General features: G+C 36.0%; 1 protein-coding gene across 1 annotated transcript; it reads left to right on the plus strand.

The window, feature by feature from the left end:
• The first annotated feature begins 1,980 nt into the window (after positions 1-1,980).
• Positions 1,981-19,613, plus strand: LOC103414730 (1-aminocyclopropane-1-carboxylate oxidase homolog 1-like). The gene is made up of 3 exons (XM_029092018.2): positions 1,981-2,570; positions 18,320-18,641; positions 19,046-19,613. The coding sequence occupies exons 1-3, from the start codon at positions 2,038-2,040 to the stop codon at positions 19,295-19,297; spliced, it is 1,107 nt and encodes a 368-aa protein (XP_028947851.2). The 5' UTR covers positions 1,981-2,037; the 3' UTR covers positions 19,298-19,613.
• The last annotated feature ends 1,894 nt before the right edge of the window (positions 19,614-21,507 follow it).

Genomic DNA, 21,507 nt, shown 5'->3' on the forward strand with positions numbered 1-21,507 from the left:
TTAAAATAAATTAAATGGGAAAGTTTGAGGGTGGTCACGTGAGAATGAAAGGATGAGAGAGAAACTCATTTTCTCTTCTTCTTCCTCCTTTCGTCTTTGTCTTCGCAAGAATAGAACTAGCAAACTTAGAAATTCCATAACACACTGCACTCATCCTTTCTCAAGTTTGAAAACAGAAAAAAATTGAAATTCTAGACCGCCTAGGATGCCAAAGGTCTGCCCAAGCCGCCTCGGTGCCCGCCTAATTCCTTCCCCGATTTTTCTCCCAATTAAGAGTTAATCCCGACGGCTAGCCACCGCCCAACGCCTAGGTGGCCGCCTAGACCGATTTTAGAACACTGGTCAGAATAGGAGTTCCCATCCACCATCTCCTTCGTTTTACCTTAAAATTAGGGATAGGGAAATTAGAGTGAATATGAAATGTATATTCTTGTATATTTCACAAAAGTAATTTACATGTGTTATATACAATTTTGAATTGTGCCAAATTAAGAAAATACAAGACATTTAACAAAAGAATATTCAGTTACAATCTTCTAGTAAATGAGAAGATAGTCAACGGTAATCATGTGTAATGGCCCTGATTTGAGTTGTTAATATCTGGTGGAGAGGTTATTTCCATGATTTTAGGAGATTTCCTTTTAAGGGAAAGGTAGCTTGCTGACTTAGTGCTTGCACCAAGAAAACCGCACAATGCCAAATGAGGTCTCTGGGCTTCCAGTGTATTCGTCCAAATTACTTCTTAATTAAAATTTAGGGACGATTTGAAAAATTCCATCTCTAAGCTAATCATACTGCCTATCATGTCCATAGGATAGCAAATATCTATACATTGAAAAAGGAGCTAAACTTAGTTACTATTTTTGAAAATCATTTTTAATTAATTTTTTTTATTTCTATACCCTAAATTAGGATAATAATTGACACGATGCCTATAGATCACTACATGGCATCGCATGTCAATAGAATAAGTATATGTGGACAAAAATTTACACATGTATATCTTTATTTCATACGAGACGCCAATATGATGATATATATAACTGTCCATATAAGTCTTTTTTTTCTAAATTAGAGTATGGCTTGAGTAGAAATTTATCAGGTAGTTCTTCCTAATCCTTTCAACAAAATTTAATTAAATAGAGATCATAATTGGAGATGCTATTAAAATTTCTAGTCGTAAGTCATAACCTGCCGCCTACAAATAAACCCAAAAATCCCACGTACTTCAACTTCCGTTTTGACTGTAAATTTGGTTTGGCATCACAGATGACGAGAAAGAATTGGCGAATTTGTTTCCGTGAGAACATGGCTATATTTTTTTGTTTGTTTCATCTGCAAATAAATCCTAACATATTTAACTTATAAGGATCTTGATGTTTGCAGTGATTGAAAATTTTGAAATATCTACCGGCGGTATAATCAAGTCGCACTTTGTAATATTATTTTCCAGTTTGGCTACAATCATTGCAAAGAATAATTACATCTTTATATGTATCATCTAATGATTGATTTTCCGGGCACTCATACGTACCATGAAATAAAAATCAATTAATGTTTGACTGAGCTATAAACTGCTAACCCACAACTAATATATTAATGTGATTTTATAAATGCTATTTTTAATTGGAATTTTGAGATATTTTAATAGATTAATAAATTTATGGATTTTGATAGAGTTTAATTGATTTCTATAACTCATTTTTTAGTGAATTCTCTCAAACTCTCAAAACGAGATATAAGGTATACGGATACTTAAAATACTATACGAAATCTTTCAAATTTTTAAACTCCTTTAAAATCTCACATATGACATAACCTAATGGAATACAATCCTCTTTGATTTTTTATTTTTATTTTTATTTTTTATTATTATGCTTATTGCCAATAAAGTCAAAAGTTTTTTTGGCATTATCTTTTGGCCTTAGCGAAATTATTGCCATTCTTTCAACTTCAGCCATTATAAAATGATCTCCTCGGACCACTCACATACATCAATAAACAAGTTAGGTGAATGAAATCTAGTCACAAACCAAGATGGTAGCTACCATCACAAATGACGACCGGAAAAGTGAAGTAAAAGCTTTTGATGACACCAAAGAAGGAGTTAAAGGCCTCGTTGATGCGGGCATAACCGAGGTTCCTAGAATTTTTCATCAACCTCCGGAGTTGGATGATCACTACATCAAAAATTCCAGCTCTGATTCAGAAGCCAGCCAGTTTAGCATTCCAGTCATAGACCTTCAAGGCCTTGAACTTGATAGTCCAACTAAACGCAACGAGATTGTTGCGAAAGTCGGAGAGGCGTCAGAGACGTGGGGCTTTTTCCAAATTGCCAATCATGGAATACCTGTTGATGTTCTGGAGGAGATTAAAGATGGGGTACGTGGGTTTTTTGAACAAGACACTGAAGTGAAGAAGGAGCTTTACACTCGTGATCCCCTTAAACCTTTGGTCTACAATAGCAACTTCGATCTTTACAGTGCACCGGCCACTAATTGGAGGGATACTTTTTTGTGTTATGTGGCTCCTAATCCTACTAAGCCAGAAGACTTGCCACAAGTATGCAGGTATGTGACAAAGGAATTTATAATTCTCTGCAATCAGTGGTAAGTATTATAAAATTCAATATAAGTCCGATTTTGTGCGATTCTGGCATGTTGGACGGGTTGGAAGGTCAACTCAATCCTAACCCAACTTTTTACAATTCGAGCTCGGGTTCAGGTTGGGTTTCATTCGAGTTTATTTGAGCTCGGGTTTAATTGGGTTAGAGTTTACTTGGGTTGGGTTCTGGTTACCCAACTTTTTCAAGTTTAATCTTGTAACAACTTAGTTTCTAAGAATTCCTAAGAAAATTAAGCCAAGTAACATCAAAGCTAGCTAACTTTAATTTCATAAATCAATCTACTATAAAGCTTTAGAATTTAGAGACTACAAATATGCTGACTAATTAAAGCCTCTTATTCCCTAAAAGCTTAAGTAATTATAAAGAGTAATTTATTAAAAAAAATATTAGAAAGGGAGTTGGTTTTTGGACTTGGCTCATTTGGGTGTAGTATGAGCATTAATCGAAATGGGTTACAATCTGATTAGATTGGGTTTGATTAGTCGGGTTGGGTTGGGTTGGGGATGAATGGGCAAATAATCAACCCAACTCAACCCAATCAATGAACGGGCTAAAATTGGGTTGGGTTCGGACGGGTTATAACTAAAAAACAACCCACTTGTTCAGGTTTAAAGTCTAATTGTTCGACATGGTCCAACTTTATTTGATTATTAGGTTAGGTCTTTTGACTTATTGTCTACCTCATCTTATCTTCACTTTCCTGTCAAATTTCCCCCTTAATTAGTTTGCCAAAAAAAAAAATCCCCCTTAATTATATTATCCTTTAATTGTAGGATTAATTGTATTATGAAATTAATTTTAATTGATTATTTATATCATTAAAATAAGGGAACTTTAACGAAAAGCTCCCGGTACTGTTCACTTTAACGAAAAACCACATTTTTACACTAAAAAGTCAATCCTGGTACTATTCACTTTACCCTTTATTTTGTCCTTATCATTAAAACTCAAAGTTTTCAAGCCCTTTTCATTAGTTTTCCTTTAAAATAATCCCTTAATTATAAGATTGGTTTTAAACAATATTATCTCTTCTTCCTTGTAACTCCCGTGTACATCTTTCTAGAGCATTATTATCTCTATTTCTTATGCGTGGTCTTCATCTTCCTTTTTTTTCTTTCATTTTTTTCTTATATCTTATTCTTTCTCTTTTTGTTCCATCTTTTTTTATTCTCCTCCTACTCCTTCAACAAAATCTTCTTCTTTCTTTCAAGAATTGCAGACTCCCATGATTCTCGTGTTTTCATGACGTTTTATAAGAAACTTTTTGCTAGGTGTATTCATCATATTATGTTTATTTTGTTTGTTTGTTTATATATATACATATATATAGAGAGAGAGAGAGAGAGAGAGAGAGTATTTGTCGATTTACTCTCTAAATTTGTAAGAATTAGCCAAGTATTCCCCTCAACTTTAATTTTGGCCAATTCCCCCCCCCCCCCTCAACTCTCATAATTAGTCAAATTCCCCTCTCCTGTTCAGTTTTTTGAATTTTCCATCTACCCTTCCGTTGAGTATGTCACGTGTTATCCACATGACCGCTTTTGAAGGGCAAAAATGTCATTTTCTCTATATCTTCTATATTCTTCATTTTCTCCACCCACGTTTTCTACTCCCACCTAGATTCTATTCTATTAGAGAAACACCTCTTCACCAAAAAAAAAAAAATATGACAAAAAAAGAGAGAAGCATAGTTCTTTAATGTGGCAATGACCTTCGACACCGCCTACATCCACAGCTCCATGGCCACGATCTTCTCCAAAGTGCCATCGCTAAGCCCTCCCATGAAACATTTCAAATCACAGCCAAACGGTGGCGACGCCTGCTATGTAAGAAGGATGAAGTTCAGGAGTGTGATCCGAGTGAGGAGATTGTCAATGGTCAAAACAAAGCCACTTGTCAAGAGATTACATAAGTTGTTATACATATAGTTAGTTAGTTGGAATCTGGTGGCTTTGGATAATTTGGTTAGAGGGAGTTGGTTGGTATAAGGAGGTTGGTTAAAAAGAATTACTTGCTCCGCAAGTCTTGTATCAAAACACATATATAAGGGAGCATTGTAAACCATATGAAAGTAATGAAAAAAAGGCATTTCACAAATACAATCTTCTTTCTCATTTCTATCTCTCTTCTTCTTAGATTCTGTCATTGGAGCCATTTTAACATGGTATCATCACCGGCCGATCCGTTGCTTCCGCTCAACATCTAAAGCATTTCTTTCTTTTCTCTACCCTCTAGTTTGCATATCTCTGTGATATTTGGCGTTGGAAAACATACCAGTTGCTTAGAAAGTTGGTTTTTTCTCGTCTACCCACCAACTGTTCGATCAAACGTCTCAATCAAAGATTTTTGCAAAATTGTGCAAAATGGTTACTGCTATTCAGTTGCAAATTGTTCAGTCTCCTATCACCAATCTTCTCTCCACCGTCTCCACTTCTGTTACAGTAAAACTTGATGATTCAAACTATCTTACTTGGAGCTTTCAAGTTCGATTACTTCTGGAAAGTCATGGAATTATGGGCTTTATCGATGGTTCAAGAAAGTGCCCACCAAGATTCAACGAAGATTCTAACACTGAAGAGGTTGAAACTGATGACTACCTAGTCTGGAAAATGCACGATCGTGCACTGATGCAATTGCTCATCGCCACATTATCGACGATTGCCATTTTCTGCATCATTGGGTGCTAGAGGTTTGTTGAGATGTGGTTGAATCTCACTGAGCAATTCTCTACAATGACAAAAGCCACCATCTTTCAGATGAAGACAAAACTTCAGAATATCAAGAAAGGGTCTGAATCTGTTTCTGTTTATCTCCAAAAGATTAAAGATGCAAGGGATCATCTTGCTGCAGCTAGAGTAATCTTAGATGATGAAGATATTATAATACTTGCATTGAAAGGGCTACCTACAGAATTCAACACATTTCGATGTGTGATCAGATGACGGGAGAATGGAATATCTTTTAAAGATTTTAGGTCCCAACTCCTGGCAGAAGAAGCCATCATCGATTAGTCTTTTGACAGTTCTTCTAGATTGTCTTTTGGTAGCGCCATGGTTGTTGGTATTCAATCTAACAAAGGGAAAGCACTTGCTCTTAATCAAGATCAACCAAGGTCGTCCTCTAATTATTCCTTCAAGCACAACGGAGGATCCTCTGATCATTCCTTCAACCACAATGGAGGATCAAGTTCAACTAATCATAATTACTATCCCAATCATGGTACTGGGTCTTATAACAATTTTAATGGGGATTATCACAACTATGGTAACTATAAAGGTAGTAATTTCAGAGGTGAAGGGAGAGGCACATTTCAATACAATTCAGCCCTAAGATTCTCCAATGGTAATCCTAGCATTCTTGGTATTCCAAAACCATACCAGTCTTACTGCCCGAATCAACCTTCGGAAATCCCTACTTGTCAAATATGCAACAAGAACGGTCATGTTGCTGCAGATTGCTTCCAAAGACATAACAACACTGCCTCGAGCTCTCCTATTCAATGCCAAATATGTTGGAAATATAGACACTCAACCCTTCAATGCTACCACATAAGTAATTTTGTCTATCAAGGGAGGCCCCCAACTACTAATCTCACTGTTATGCATGCAAATCATCAACCTTCAGCACCATCTGAGCAATTTTGGCTTGCAGACACTAGTGCTACATCACATATGACATCTGAATTGGCGAATTTGGATCTGTTCACTCCATATCAAGAAACTGATACAATTACTATTGCAAGTGGTGCAGGTTTGCAAATTTCCAATATTGGCACTTATAAATTGGTTGTTCCACATCATTCCCTCACTCTTAAGAATGTCTTACATGTTCCAAAGCTTTCTCAACATCTGTTATCAATTTATCAACTCTACAAAGACAATAGGTGCAGGTTCATTTGTGATGATGTTTCTTTTTAGGTTTAGGAGAAATCCACAGGGAAAATACTCCTCAAGAGGCTGTGTAAAGCTGGTTACTATCCTATACCTTTCACCATTTCACAGAAGCAGTTATCTTCACCACCTGCATCTCATTCATGTTTCCTTGCAAAATCGGTTCATTCAAGCATATGGCACAAAAGGCTAGGACACACATCAAATGCAATTTCTTCTGCAATTCTACATCAATCTCAAGTTCCTGCATCACTAGATACATGTTCATCAATCTGTACACCATGTTTAGAGGGAAAATTCACCAAATTACCATTTAATTTTCCTGTAAACAAATCTGTACACCCTTTAGAGAAAATCCACAATGATGTATAGGGACCTGCTCCTTTGCTATCCTATGAAGGATTTCGGTATTATGTAACCTTCATAGACGATTGTACTTGTTACACATGGATTTTTCCATTAAGAAATAAATCAGAAGTCTTTGCAACTTTTGTTCATTTTCATGCCTATTTGAGTACATAATTTTCTGCTGTAGTTAAAATATTCCAAAGTGATGGTGGTGGTGAATATACAAGCACAAAGTTTCAAAACATTTTGGCACAACATGGCATTTTACATCACAAATCATGCCCATACACACCCGAACATAATGGTTTGGCAGAAAGGAAACATAGACATATTGTAGAAACAGCAATAACACACATTCAAACTGCAAAACTGCCTAACAATTTTAGGTTCATGCTTGTGCTACTGCTTCCTACCTGATAAATAGAATGTTGTGTGCTTCCTTACATGTGCAGTCACCTTTTCAAATGCTATATAATATTGTTCCTGAGATTAAACATCCCAGGGTCTTTGGTTGTGCATGTTTTCCCCTACTAAAACCCTACAATACCTCTAAATTTCAACCTAAAATAGCAACTTTTTTGTTTTTGGGATATGCAAGCCAATACAAGGGGTTCATATGCCTAGATAATGCTACTGGTAAAATACATGTGTCTAGACATGTTTTGTTTGATAAAGCTAGTTTTCGATTCTCAACCTTCAAATTATCTCCACCTTCACAATTGTCTTCTGCATCATCTCAATTACATTCATCACAAAGTCTAGTGCATTCACCCCAGTTAACTCCAATCATCACATTAACAAATGAAGCATTATCACCCTCATCTCATTCATTATTATCTCAGACCACAAATTCCTTGAATATGCATTCATCTAGTGCCTAAGAATCTCTTTCTGCATCTCAAGCCTCAAAATCCTTGGAAACAGTTGCATCTCGAGCTCTAGAGTTTGATTCTTTACCTACACATGACAACACTACAGTACACATACCCGGTGATTTGTCACCACATCAGATGCCCTTAACTAGTTCCAGTACACAGCATCATATCCCTGTGGATCCTGAGTTCCACCTTGAGAGACTAAGTGTGGTTTTGCCCATACCAATGAATGTCCATCCCATGCAAACAAGGTCTAAGAATGGGGTGTTAAAAAAGAAAGCTTTTTTTAGCAACTGTTACTTCAGAACCTAAAACATTCAAAACTGCAGCACAGATTACCACATGATAAGAATTTAATTGGGTGCAAATGGATATACAAAATCAAGAAAAATGCAGATGGGTCTATGGCAAGGTATAAGGCGCGGCTTGTAGCACAAGGGTATAGCCAAGAAGAGGGTGTTGATTATATGGAGACTTTCAGTCTTGTGGTGAAACCTACAACTATAAGGTTGATTGTTGCCTTAGCTGCTCAATTCAAGTGGACTCTTAGGCAACTCGATGTTAAAAATACCTTTCTACATGGCATCCTTCAAGAGGAAGTATATACTCTAAACTGTGTGCTACACCATGTTTACCATATCATAAGCTACTCAAGGATGATGGGAGGCCTTATCACAGTTTTGCACATTATAGGAGTGTTGTTGGAGCTCTACAGTACCTTACTTTTACAAGATCCGACATAGCATTTTCAGTCAACCAAGCTTGTCAGTTTATGCACAATCCCATGATCTCTCATGTTATTGCAGTTAAGAGAATCATTCGATATCTCAAAGGGACATCTACCTATGATATTCTTTTTAAACCAGGACTAATGCATTTGCAATCTTATAGTGATGCAGATTGGGCAGGTGACCCGACTGATCGAAGATCCACTTCAGGATTTGTTGTGTTTCTTGGTCTAAACCCTATCTCATGGGCATCCAAGAAGTAACACATAGTATCTCGATCGTCCATAGAAGCTGAGTATCGAGCTTTGGCAATCACAGTTGTAAAACTTGCCTGGATTCGACAACTATTCTGTGATATACATATACCGTTATGTTCATCTCCAATGATATATTGTGATAATGTCTCAGCTATTGCACTCTCTACAAATCATGTGTTTCATTCTAAATCGAAACACATTGAGATAGACTATCATTTTGTCCGTGAGAGAGTCACTCGGGGTGATCTTCAAGTTCAACATAGGTCTTCAACATATCAGTTAGCAGACATACTAACAAAGGGTTTGTCTACACCATTATTTCATCAACATTGTAGCAATCTGATGCTGAGTGCCCTCAAACATCAGATTAAGGGGGAATGTAAGAAGGAAGAAGTTCAAGAGTGTGATCCGAGTAAGGAGATAATCAATGGTCAAAACAAAGCCAATTGTCAAGAGATTAAATAAGTTGTTATACATATAGTTAGTTAGTTGGAATTTGGTGTCTTTGGATAATTTGGTTAGAGGGAGTTGGTTGGTATAAGGAGGTTGGTTAAAAAGAATTACTTGCTCTGCAAGTCTTGTATCAAAACACATATATAAGGGAGCAATGTAAACCGTATGAAAGTAATGAAAAAAAGGCATTTCACAAATACAATCTTCTTTCTCATTTCTATCTCTCTTTTTCTTAGATTTTGTCATTGGAGCCATCTTAACATGGTATCATCGCCGACCGATCCGGTGATTCCACTCAACATCTAAAGCATTTATTTCCCCTCTCTACGTTCTAGTTTGCATCTCTATGTGATATTTGGCGTTGGAAAACATACCAGTTGCTTAGAAAGTTGGTTTCTTCTCATCTGCCCACCAACTGTTCGATCAAACATCTCAATCAAAGATTTTTGCAAAATTGTGCAAAATGGTTACTGTTGCTCACTTGTAAATTGTTCAGTCGCCTATAACTGGTCTTCTCTCCACCATCTCCACTTGATGAGTGCAATTGCTCAATTGCAAATTGTTCAGTCGTCTATCACTTACATTTATACACCTAATATAACCCATAAAGCAAAACTATCACAAAACCCCCTAAATCCCACTCTCCTAATTGCTGAAACCCATTCCCAAACCCCTCACACACTGATGCCACTACAACAAACCTTGACACCGCTGCTGCCAAAAACATCAGGAAACCCACTGAAAGCTTAGCCTTAGCACGGGAACTGTCATCTCTGTCGAATCGGAGCCGCCCGGGACGAAAAGCAATTAAACGAGCTAGAAAAGAAAGTATGGGTGGTGGGGGTGAGGCAAGGAGATGAAGGAAAGTGAGAATAAGAAGAGGAGCAGAACGAGATGGAAGGTCAGAAACATAGAAAATGGTGAAAATCGATAGGGTGAAAGGGAATGTGAATGGGGGTTTGGCACCGGAGGGGGAAGCATAGGAGTCAGCTGAAGGGTTTTGAAAAAGAAGATGATGATGAAGGTGGAGGTAGAAATCGAGCCGGTAGAGTACCGATGGACCCAGAAGGGGCTTGGCTCGGAGAAAAGAAAGAAGATAGAAAGTTCGGAGAAAAAGAAGAAGATACAATGTTTGGATAGCACGAGATATACTTAACAAAATAATAGATGAAAATTTTAGAAAATTTAACAACAGGGGGAAAATTGACTAATTATATTAGTTGAGAAGGAAAATTGGCCAAAATTAAACTTGAGGAGGGAATTTGGCTAATCCTCACAAATTCAAGGAGCAAATTGATAAATACCTCATATATATATATATATATATATATATATATATATATATATATTTTGTTCTCATCTTTCGGTTTGTGTATATAAAATTGTAGACTTTCACTATTAATTTATTCCTCAGTTTTTTGTTTGTTTATGCATACTTTTGAATATATAACTAAAAACGTTATAGCAAATGCATTTTCTTCCTTTATTTTGTTCATATATACCTATGTATTAGGTAGATGTATGTAACAAAAGATAGAGGACAATGTTCTTGGTACAGTATAATTAGATTATATATATATATATATATATATATATATATATATGCTTTATACGTACAAAGCATTTGTCTTCCCATATAGTAGGTATATCTGGAATTAGGTTGTCACGCCTTAATTCCAAGATACATCCAAGATCGACATGTGACGTCACCACATACCTGATCATCTATCATGTCTCGCCTTCGAGACATGAACATAACACAAATCAAGGTCCAATAGTGTAGTAACTTTTCATTTATTTTATTGCTGCAACTAACCTTTGTGTTAGATTGACTACATGCTCAAGATGGGATCAAGCCATTCGTAGTTCACTCTTCTTTTAAACTCTTAAATTCTCAAGGCATTAACTGACAAGAACTTAGAGTTTCAGAATCGCACAAGGAAACCAATTGAGCATGCCTTGCTAGAGTTTAATCTACATCAGGAAATCATATGTGAAATAAGGTTGTCATTCACCTATATCACAATATTTTCCAACCCAATCCACCATCACTACAATTAATCGATTCGATTAATAACATATGCACAATATTAGCATTTAACTACATTAATCAATCAACAAGATTGCATGTCATTTCACAAAATTTAGGAACTCTCCGTAATTCCCTACCTGGATTCCAAGCAATAACGTGGTAACTCTAATTTACAAACATGATGTCTACTATGAGCAATTCCTATTCACTCAAATCTAGGGTTTTGGACTAACTTAATGGAAAGGAACAAGAGCTGGGATTTGGACCACTTAATGGAATCCAACCAAGAAGCAATCCTCCATCGCATATTTACCAAGCACGACCACTCTATATGACTCTAGATAGACAAATTTATCAAGTATGCCCCTTCTAGAATATGTATGATCCCCTATCGCGCATTAACTATGCAGGACTCTATCATATAACACTAGGTAGTGACCACCCATCGTGAATATACCAAGCATGACCACCCCTATCATATGTACAGTCCTCCATCGCCCTTCACCGCGGATATACCAATCAAAACCGTATCCTAACTCTAAGTAATGATCATCATCGCTGATATATCAAACATGATCACTCCTAAAATACGTATGGTCCCTTATTGCCGATAAACCAAGTAGAACCATAGGCATAGTCTAATAATGTAAGTAGTGATCACCCATCGCGAATATACCAAGCATGATCACCCTAGCATACGAATGGTCCCCCATTGTGGATATACAAAGCAGGACTGTATCCTATGGCTCTAGGTAGTGATCACCCAATGCTGATATACCAAGCATGATCACCCCTAGAATGCTTATGGTCTCGCCTTGCAAATATACCAAGTACGAGCATCCATGTACTAATGCTACATGGTGCAGTCGCATCATCACATATTGACCCACATGTTTTATACTACAAACACGCGTACCATAAATTCCCATGACAACCGACTATCTAGTCACGCAGACATACTACTTCTAATGAATACTTCTAATATGGTTCCAAGATCATATTTTAATATTAGTAATCATATATCGCATTTATATTATCTAGAAGCTCAATAAACATATATATCCCTATACGCGTCACTTACATGTAAACCAACATATACATTAATTGGAATAGCTTGCTAACCAAGATAGATACACTAGGCTCTACTTAGTCTATAGTAATACTATTTTTTTTTTTGAGCAAACGATATTATCTACACTAGGGGGAAAGGGTGGGCTTAGCCTCACAATAGGCTAGCAATAATGTAGTTCAAACTTGTCTTTAGTGAGAATCGAACCTTAACCTTACACTTACAAGTGAAGAGAAATATCACTAGACTATAGTACTAAGTGGCTAGTAATACTAATTTTAATATTTAATAAATATTCAAAACATGTTGACCAAAAGTCAATTGTGGGTCGACGTGGTCAACAAAACAGTCAACCACCCTAGTAATCCAATATGAAATATCCGCCAAATTGATTTTTTATCTGTAAATTTCTAAGGGTCTCCATATGTTTCTAAAACTATATATTAAACTTTCGTGACAATCTGACGGTCAGATTCGCCAATCACAAATTCAGGAGGTGGTGAATGTTCGTTTCCTCAAAACATAGAAATTCAATCTAGAAAAATCCATATGTCTGATTCCCTATTCGTAAGTTTCTAAGATTCTCAAATATTAATTACAAATACACTTATTAATTTGGTGATGATCCAAGAGTCAAATCATCGTCTACTACAAAGATCAAAATTTACTATTTGCTTCAATACGGAAGATGCGCACATCGGATTTCCAATCCGTAAATTTTTAGAGTCCTTAAATAATAAGTACAATAACATACTACAAATTGGTTGCAATCCAATGGTTGGATCGCCGATTACTTATATAGTCAAGTGGTGGAGCATTACAAAATTAGGCTCACATAATGAATTTCATCAAACGGATGTCAAATATGAAATTAGGGTATCAAATCTAGCCTAGAAAAACCAAGTGGTGTCTTGGGACACATGTCGCCTCATGTAACAACCTACAGCCTCAATTCACTTAACACCAAAATTGCTTAATTTTTTTTTGAACAAATAATATTATCTACACTAAAGGGGGAGGCATGGACTTAATGTGATTCAAACTTGCCTTTGACGAGAATCAAATTTAAGACATCTCACTTACAAGTGAAAAGGAATACCACTAAACCGTAGTAGTAAGTGGCCAAAATTGCTCAAATTATACCAAAATGAAGATCGCAATGAGATAAATAACTTTTGTATCTGTCTATTTCACTGGGATATACTTGAAATAGGCAAGGAAAAGCCAAGACACCCAAAACCCTCGAACACCGATTCACCCTTATTGCAGGTCGAGAGAGGCCTGGTGAAGGTGGTGGTTGACGTTGAGGTGACCGGAAGCTACAAATGCCGACGTCAAGGTCTAGGAAGCGTTCGGTTTGATTGGTATGAAATCGCGGCCAAAATGGTTCAAACCTGGGTGGGTTGGGTTCATGATGACGAAGGGATTCGAGAAATGGTGATCGTCAAGGTCGTCAAGCCAGAAAACGCCGTGAAATGGCGTCGGGAAGCTCAGCCTGGAATCAGGTCAATTCGCAAAAAAACAAGTCGACCCAGCCTTCCAAAACTTTTTAGAGGTGGGGGAAGGAGGGTTGGTTTCTCCCACTTTCTGGGAGCTTCTAAAAAAAGGTCCAGAATCCCTTTTTGCCCCCCGAGCTTAGCAGCTTATAAATCTTTCGTTAAAACTCTGTTTCTCGAATGATTTTGTATACATATTCGTGGAATGGAGCTCCATCTAAAATACAAAGATTGACCTCGAGAGATCTACATATTTTAAATGAATAGTTACGAAAAATCAAACTTAGTAAATAGGTAACTAATTCTAAAATTTACAAAAATAAAATAAATTCGCGTAAATACAAAATATGTAGAATTCTATAGTGAAATTGACACACCCCAACCCGGAATGTCCACTAGGACTCCGAATCGAACTGTGCTAGCCAACACCTGGAAGGTGACAAGGCCACAAAGTATAAAGATGTGGAAAATGTGAATAAATTTAAACCTAAAAGTGCCTAAAGACAAGAGTGTGTTGTGAGCAGGAATGAATCCATTTCACACGCGACTTCAGAGCATAAGTAAAGTACAGCAGTGTGGGTAAGGATCATAACCTTAGAGGTAGCCACCTATACTGAGATTCGCTAAGAATCCTCGTCGATACAAACTTACAGCAGCTAAAACCTGGAGCAGTGAAAAACATAAAGGTGAGTGGGCAAAAACAAAACGTTTGAAAACACATTTCTCTTTTCTGAACATAATAGCCCCTCACTATAAAACCCGTATAATTTTCCAGAAAATAATAATACATACATATATAGAAATCAGGCCTAAGAGCAATGAAAACCAAAGTATGTGCCATGTCAAATATCTCAATAATAAATATGTAAGCTAGGTGATGTGAATCAATATAAAATGATATGTCAGCCGGAGTCACCAAACGTGACCTGTATGGCTGAATCTATAACTTATAAACCAATTCTTGCACACGAGTCGGAACCACCTATTGTGGCATGTACGACAAGCTGGGTGTAAATAGATATGCTTAAGTGATATGATCACGTGAAGGTTGTGCAAAGTATCACAAATCACCTACGAGTCGGAATCACTTAATGTGGTCTATACGACAAGTTGGCATCTGCCTTGGATCCAAGGTGAGCGTATGGTGCGGGACACTTAATGTGGTCTGTACGACAAGCTGGCATCTGCCTTGGATCCAAGGTGAGCGTATGGTACGGGAGGTGAACGATCACGTGAAGGCTAGGCCCTAGCCTCAGGCGGAGCACTAACACCAGGGTGCAAGATAATGGGCACTAAATGTATCTAAACATAACCATACACATTGCGATTACTATCATCAATATGCACTCACCTGAAGCTTACCTGGGCATTTGCAGCGTCATTCAATAATATGCATATCTATACTAATGCATATACTAAAATGTAATGCAATTGACATGGCATTTAAAAATGTAAATCCATTTAAAACTATTTTTGGGAAAATGGAAACATATATACGTATATATAGAAAACCAAAAGCCCACTCACCTGGAGTTCGCACTACAACTCCCTGGCACAAACATCGAGGCGTCACGAATGATCGGCGCCAAGAACAATTATCAAACCACATCTCAGAATCCTTATCAATAGAACACGTAACTTACATAAAACACATCCCTAAGGATGTTCTAGAATTATTTGAGACTCATTGACCAAAAGTCAACAGTCGGTCAAAGATCGACGGTAAGGTCTGCAACCCTACGTAACTCAATCTGGAAGATCCACACCTTGGATTTCCGATCTGTAACTTCCAAATATCCACATTATGCTTCTAAAATATCATACTAAAGTTTCATTACGATCCCACGGTTAGATATCCGCCAATTACAATTTCAAGTGACGGTTAACGTTTTATTTTATGAACTTACAAATCCAATTTGGGAATATCCGTACTCGGATCCCCGATCCGTAAGTTCCAATGGTCCTCAAATATTACGTACTATAATGTATTAAATTTTGGTGACGATCCAACAGTCGGATCGTCAATTACTATTCTAATCAAGTGGCGGACCTTAATGGAACTAGGTTCAAACGACAAAAATTCGTCAATCGGACTTCACAAATGGAATCAGGGTATTAAAACTTAGCCTAAGAAGGTCAAGGGACGTGTCAGCCCACGTGCCACCGCAGGTGGCGGTTGGCCACCCCTACTCGCCGAAAAAATCAACTATTTACAAAAATTACCAAATTTTATAGACAAGTAGATCTTAGTAAGAGGAACAATTTTCATACTTGTGGCCAAGTCCAATTTGGCTTAGAAACACCTGAAATTCACCTTGATCTGCCGAAAACCTTTGAAATGGGTGTTCATGATTCTACTCCAAACAAGCTTCGACGGACTTTGTTCCTAGGGTTGAGGGGAGTCTATTGGTGGTGGTGGTCGACGGGATTAGCTTCAAATTTTGGTGATTCAAACCCAAAACCGCTGCATCCCACCATGTGGGTTCTCCCAATTTCAAGGCCAAATCCCTTGATTTTTAGGGTGAAATAGGAAGGGGGAAGGTCATGAAGGGTTTTCCAAGTGGTGGTTTGATGAAATTCGCCGGAAAATCTCTCAAAAACGGGTTGGGTCACGGGTTAAGGGGAGGGTCCAATTCTCTCTTTCTTTTCTCCCTCATTTCCCTTCCTTTTCTTTCCTCCTGATTGGCCGGTTCCCTCCCTCCTTTCTCTCATTTCTCTTCTCTCCTTCTCATCCCAGCCATCCATTTCTTCCTTCCCTTTTCTTTTCCTTTCATCCCAACCACACACGTGGCATTTCACATGGCTTTAGATTTTTTGGAGCCTTCTAAAGAAGTTTAAAATTACCAAAATATCCCTGACTTTAAACGTTAATATCTCCTTTGTTATAACTCCAAATTATGTTCTGGTTACGCCCACGCGTTCGTAACGATGAATACTACGAGGATACATCAAGAAAATATATCTTGTATGACACGACAAGGCGGTCAAACAAAATCAATGCATTTTCCTTGAAGGGCATTTTCGTACATTCACTTATTAAAATTAAAAAAAACCGTAAAATTAGAAACGGGTCGTTACAGAAATCCAAGGACAAAATTTCACATAGGCAATACTTTTGTTTATCTACCTATAACATAGGTTTTTGTTTCTAATCGACCTCACATGTCATGTTTTTGTTTTCATAAATCTTTATTACAAATTAATTACTAACTACATCAAAAAAATTTAAATTTTTTATCTACCCCTCACAATTCTTTTTTTATTTATTTTTTATATTTGATGAACTTATCCTATTTGTTGTAAATGGATTTAAATTTTTTTTTATTACAAAGTAGATAAGGCCTTTTAAAATTCAATTTAACAAATTAAAATATAATTTTTATTTTACTGTAAGGGGCAAAATGGGCATACTAATAAATCAAATGAAACCAGAATTGATATGAAATTAAGTGAGTTTTTTGGACTTGGATCAAAATGCCCTATATCTTTATCATGATTGATTAATTAGATGACTTGATCACGTATTGACTTTTGGTGGTAATGGAGTTACATACTTTGGCCAGTATAACATAGACAACAATTTCATATAGAATTCATATACTGTTTAATATATGGAATGGATTGTCTGAGTTGAGATAAAAATATGGAGAACAACTTTGAAGTTCGGTTTGACCGTTCATTTAAAGCATTATTTGCCCCAACTAAATAGGTTGACCAACTCCAATCTTTGGCCTAAGCTTTAGGAATTTGGCCAGAAAGTGTGGGGATGTTGAAAGTGTTTTTAATATGACTGAAAGAGCTTGTGATGAAAATAATGTTCTAAAAATCCCAACCTAGAGTTGTCTAGGAGCTAGGCAGTTGGTCACCGTCCCAATTAATGCTTAGGTGTTTAAAAATTAAGAAAATGTGCCTAGGCCGCCTACCCCTCCCACACCTGCCTAAGTTGCGACTCACTTAGACAGAAAATAGACAATTTTCATTTTGTATTTTATTTTTTTTCAATAAATTGTTAGAGACTTGTTGAATACTTAAATGAGCACAAATTATATGTATGTTCCCTATGTTTTCATTATTTTCCAATACTTCATAATACATATGTCATTCTATTTTGTAGTTTATGATGAAATTAGGTATATTTTCACTATAAACAAACATTTATTTACACGAAATATAATGGATTTACTTAAATCCGTCTAGGCGCCTCCTAGCCACCTAGGTGCTAAGCCCTAGCCCGCAATCTGACTAGCGCCTAGCGTATTTTCGAACCTTGGATGAAAATGTTTTTAACACCAATTCTTGTTAAAATTTTAAGTGAATCTTGGATTCCAATGTTTTGGTCCGTCCCATCTCCTGGCCTATTTTTATCTTTTTCTTCCTTAGACCCATTTTTTGGCCAGCATTAAAAAACCCAGTTTCAGAAGGCAAAGGCTTGTAGTTGGTCTTATTGGATACAACAAAGTTTGAAATCTGAAAAGTAAATAGATACTTATATAGGCAGCTCAACTCACCATATTGTTTCATTTCTGTATTAATTTCAATTCGCAGAGACATACTAGTTGAATATTCAAAGCATGTAATGAAGTTGGGGAAGTTGTTGTTCGAGTTGTTATCAGAGGCTCTTGGCCTAAAGCCAAGTCGCTTGAATGACATGGACTGTAGTGAGGGGCTTCTGATTCTAGGTCATTACTATCCTTCTTGTCCACAGCCAGAGTTGACTATGGGCACAAGCAAGCACGCCGACAATGACTTTCTCACAGTGCTTTTGCAAGATCATATTGGAGGTCTTCAAGTTCTTCATCAGAGAAAGTGGGTTGATGTTCCGCCTGTGCCTGGTGCTCTTGTGGTTAACATTGGAGACCTTTTACAGGCAAGTACAAAACTATCATATATATTGTTATTGGATTGATGCGTCATCGTTCTATATATGTTGTAATTAAAATTGATTATTCTCTAATCATCAATTTATAGCCAGTGCATAATGAAGATATTAATTGCTACCCATACCATCAACTTGTTCAATGCATGATTTACTAAATGATCTACAAAATAATTGGCACTATCATTACTATCTTGTGATATTCTTGTATATTTGTAAGTTAATGTCAAGTGTGATCCATTGTGTGGCTTAGTTGAAATATCATATACCATGTGTTACCATGATTTTTATGTCTATATTTCTGCCCTCTCTAAATTCTATCATTTTTCTTGTGTCAAATTGTTTGATTTAGATTCAATTTTGGGTTTTAATGTTGAATTCTTTTGTGGTTTCAGCTTATATCAAATGATAGATTCAAGAGCATACAACACAGGGTACAAGCAAACTGTGTAGGTCCAAGGATATCTGTTGCGAGCTTCTTCTGCACAGGGATGTTACCGTCAACAAAGCTCTATGGACCCATCAAGGAGTTAGTATCAGAAGACAATCCTCCAAAGTATAAGGAGACCACTGTGAGGGACTACGTTGCTTACTTTAACAACAAAGGCCTTGATGGCACATCTGCCTTGTCACATTTTAAGCTTTAAAGTTTGACACAAAGGATCAGTACCAAGGTTCTAAAAGATGATATGCACTAGTCAGGCAGCAGCTGAGGTCTAGAGCCTAGACGGATTTAAGTAAATTATTTTATATCTTTAATATTTTGGTGAATTTGATAATATGAGATGAAAGTTTAAAGGATTATAAAGCATAGTTTGGTATTGTTGTGCTTTTTAAAAAAAAACTGATTTTGCTGTGTTGTGAGAATAAATAGTTGTAAAATAAAGTTGTTACGTATTTGGTAAACCTTTTCTTGTAAAAGTGCTTTTAATAAAAAAAAATAGTGTCTTAGTATTTGGTAAACTTTTATATAAATTGCTTTGAATATGTCAGATGACTAAAAATAATATAATATTTAATGTGATTTAATAATTGTCAAAGACAATAATGTAGAGGCAAATATTGTAATTTTGTAAAACATGTGGGGGTGTACTTGTTATTTGAAATGTTCATTAAATTATCATTGATTACTATGCTTTGAAGAAAAAAAAACACTTTCTTTAGAAACAGGGTAGATTCTGCTTTTGCTTTTCTCTGTTTTTCTACTTTCATAGACAACATTTTTTTTTTTTTTACCAAGCACATTTAATGTTCCAGATTTTTTAATGAGCTTTTTTTTTTTTTAAGCACCACAACCCCAAACCAACCCTAAGTTTGTTAGTTTCAAAGATGGTGAACTTAAAAAGAAAAGTCATATATGTAGTGTAAACTTGTTGTCTATTGAAAGCATTTTCTTTAAGTGGTTTAATGTGCCAAATAAAAGCGAGGTGAGGCGCACCACATGAATATTTAATATATGTTTATGTTAGCTGCTTTTCTCAAATCCAATTGATTGGAATCAGTTTAAAAAACAATTAAACAAAAAGGTTGAGTGGTTTTTTTTTTTTTTTTTTTGGAGTAAAAGGTTGAGTGGTTTTGTGTCTTGTCTGTCACGTGTAGACTTGGCATTTGTATAGTGTTTCTCGTGTTCGTAACATACCCGATACCTTAACGGGTCATGTCATGTAACACCTATTAAAGTAAACGGATAATATGACTCAAACCGAAATTGACCCATTAATATTATTAGGTAATATGACCCGATCCATTTTGCGTTAAAGAAAATATATTTTAATCAATAAATAATGAAAATGAAAAATATAATTTGACTTTAAAAAATGGAAAACATAATACTAAATTAGTATATGCATATTACATTGTCAAATCAATATTACTTCAAAGCATAAAAAATAAAAAATAAAAAAAAATAAAAAACATTTGTCTTTCAAGTATTATAGATCCCAAAATAAGATCCTAATAAAAAAAAGATTAGTACATTACTACAAAATACCAAATGTTCAAGGATATGGAAAATGAAGAGAGTTGAGTTTCAAGGTTGAGAATGCAATCCCAAGCGTTTATATATGCCTTCATATTTTTCAGACTTGTACATTAATTATTATGAATTTCCTTATTTTGAAATCCCCTAAATATACTATTCATGATTGCTTGTATGGTTCTAAAAATTGAAACGGTGATGTACCCATCCTCAAAGTGTAGAGGATGCGCTCATGAGCGTTTGCCGATTTTTTCACATTTTTTGCACTTGTAAATTAATTATTATAATTTTTAATGTATTTTGTATTATTAAATTACTCTTGATTTTTTCTATTGTGTTTTATAATATTTTTAATCTCACTCTTTGAGTATATTCTATAAAAATAAATAAATAAAACTTAAATATAATAATACAATAATATATATATATATATGTATATGTATTCACACACATTATGCCTATTATATTTTATAGTAAGTTTTTTTTTATTAGTTTAAAGAATTAAAATCACCAAAATAACATTTTTCTTAACGTGTTGAATCGGGTTACCCATGTTTCACTTTCGTGTTAACCTGTTAATAGTGACGAAGCTACATGACGGCGAGGAATGGCGGCCGCCCCTCCCTTTTCCGGAAAACATGCCTAGAAGCACTAGTTCAACCCCTCTGCTCTCGTCGAAAATGAGAATTCTCGCTCTAGTGATTTGGTTTCTGCTGCTACGCAGCAAAGATGGATTTGTTTTTTTGCCTCTTTTTTATTAGATTTTGGAGAACTAAATCTGAAAAAAAATGTAGTTGCAGACCGATTGAACTTGCGAAGAAGATGAAGGTTTGTTTGATATTCCCTATACCAAACGGTGTCGTTTGGCAATACTGACCC

The sequence above is a fragment of the Malus domestica genome, chromosome 13, assembly GCF_042453785.1.
Source record: "Malus domestica chromosome 13, GDT2T_hap1".
NCBI lineage: Eukaryota > Viridiplantae > Streptophyta > Magnoliopsida > Rosales > Rosaceae > Malus > Malus domestica.

Bases quoted from the DNA above. Each gene is read 5' to 3' on its own strand.
- LOC103414730 (XM_029092018.2), top strand. From the start codon at position 2,038: ATGGTAGCTACCATCACAAATGACGACCGGAAAAGTGAAGTAAAAGCT. The intron at 2,571-18,319 runs GTATGTGACAAA...TTCAATTCGCAG, and splicing joins GACTTGCCACAAGTATGCAG to AGACATACTAGTTGAATATT. The intron at 18,642-19,045 runs GCAAGTACAAAA...TTGTGGTTTCAG, and splicing joins ACATTGGAGACCTTTTACAG to CTTATATCAAATGATAGATT.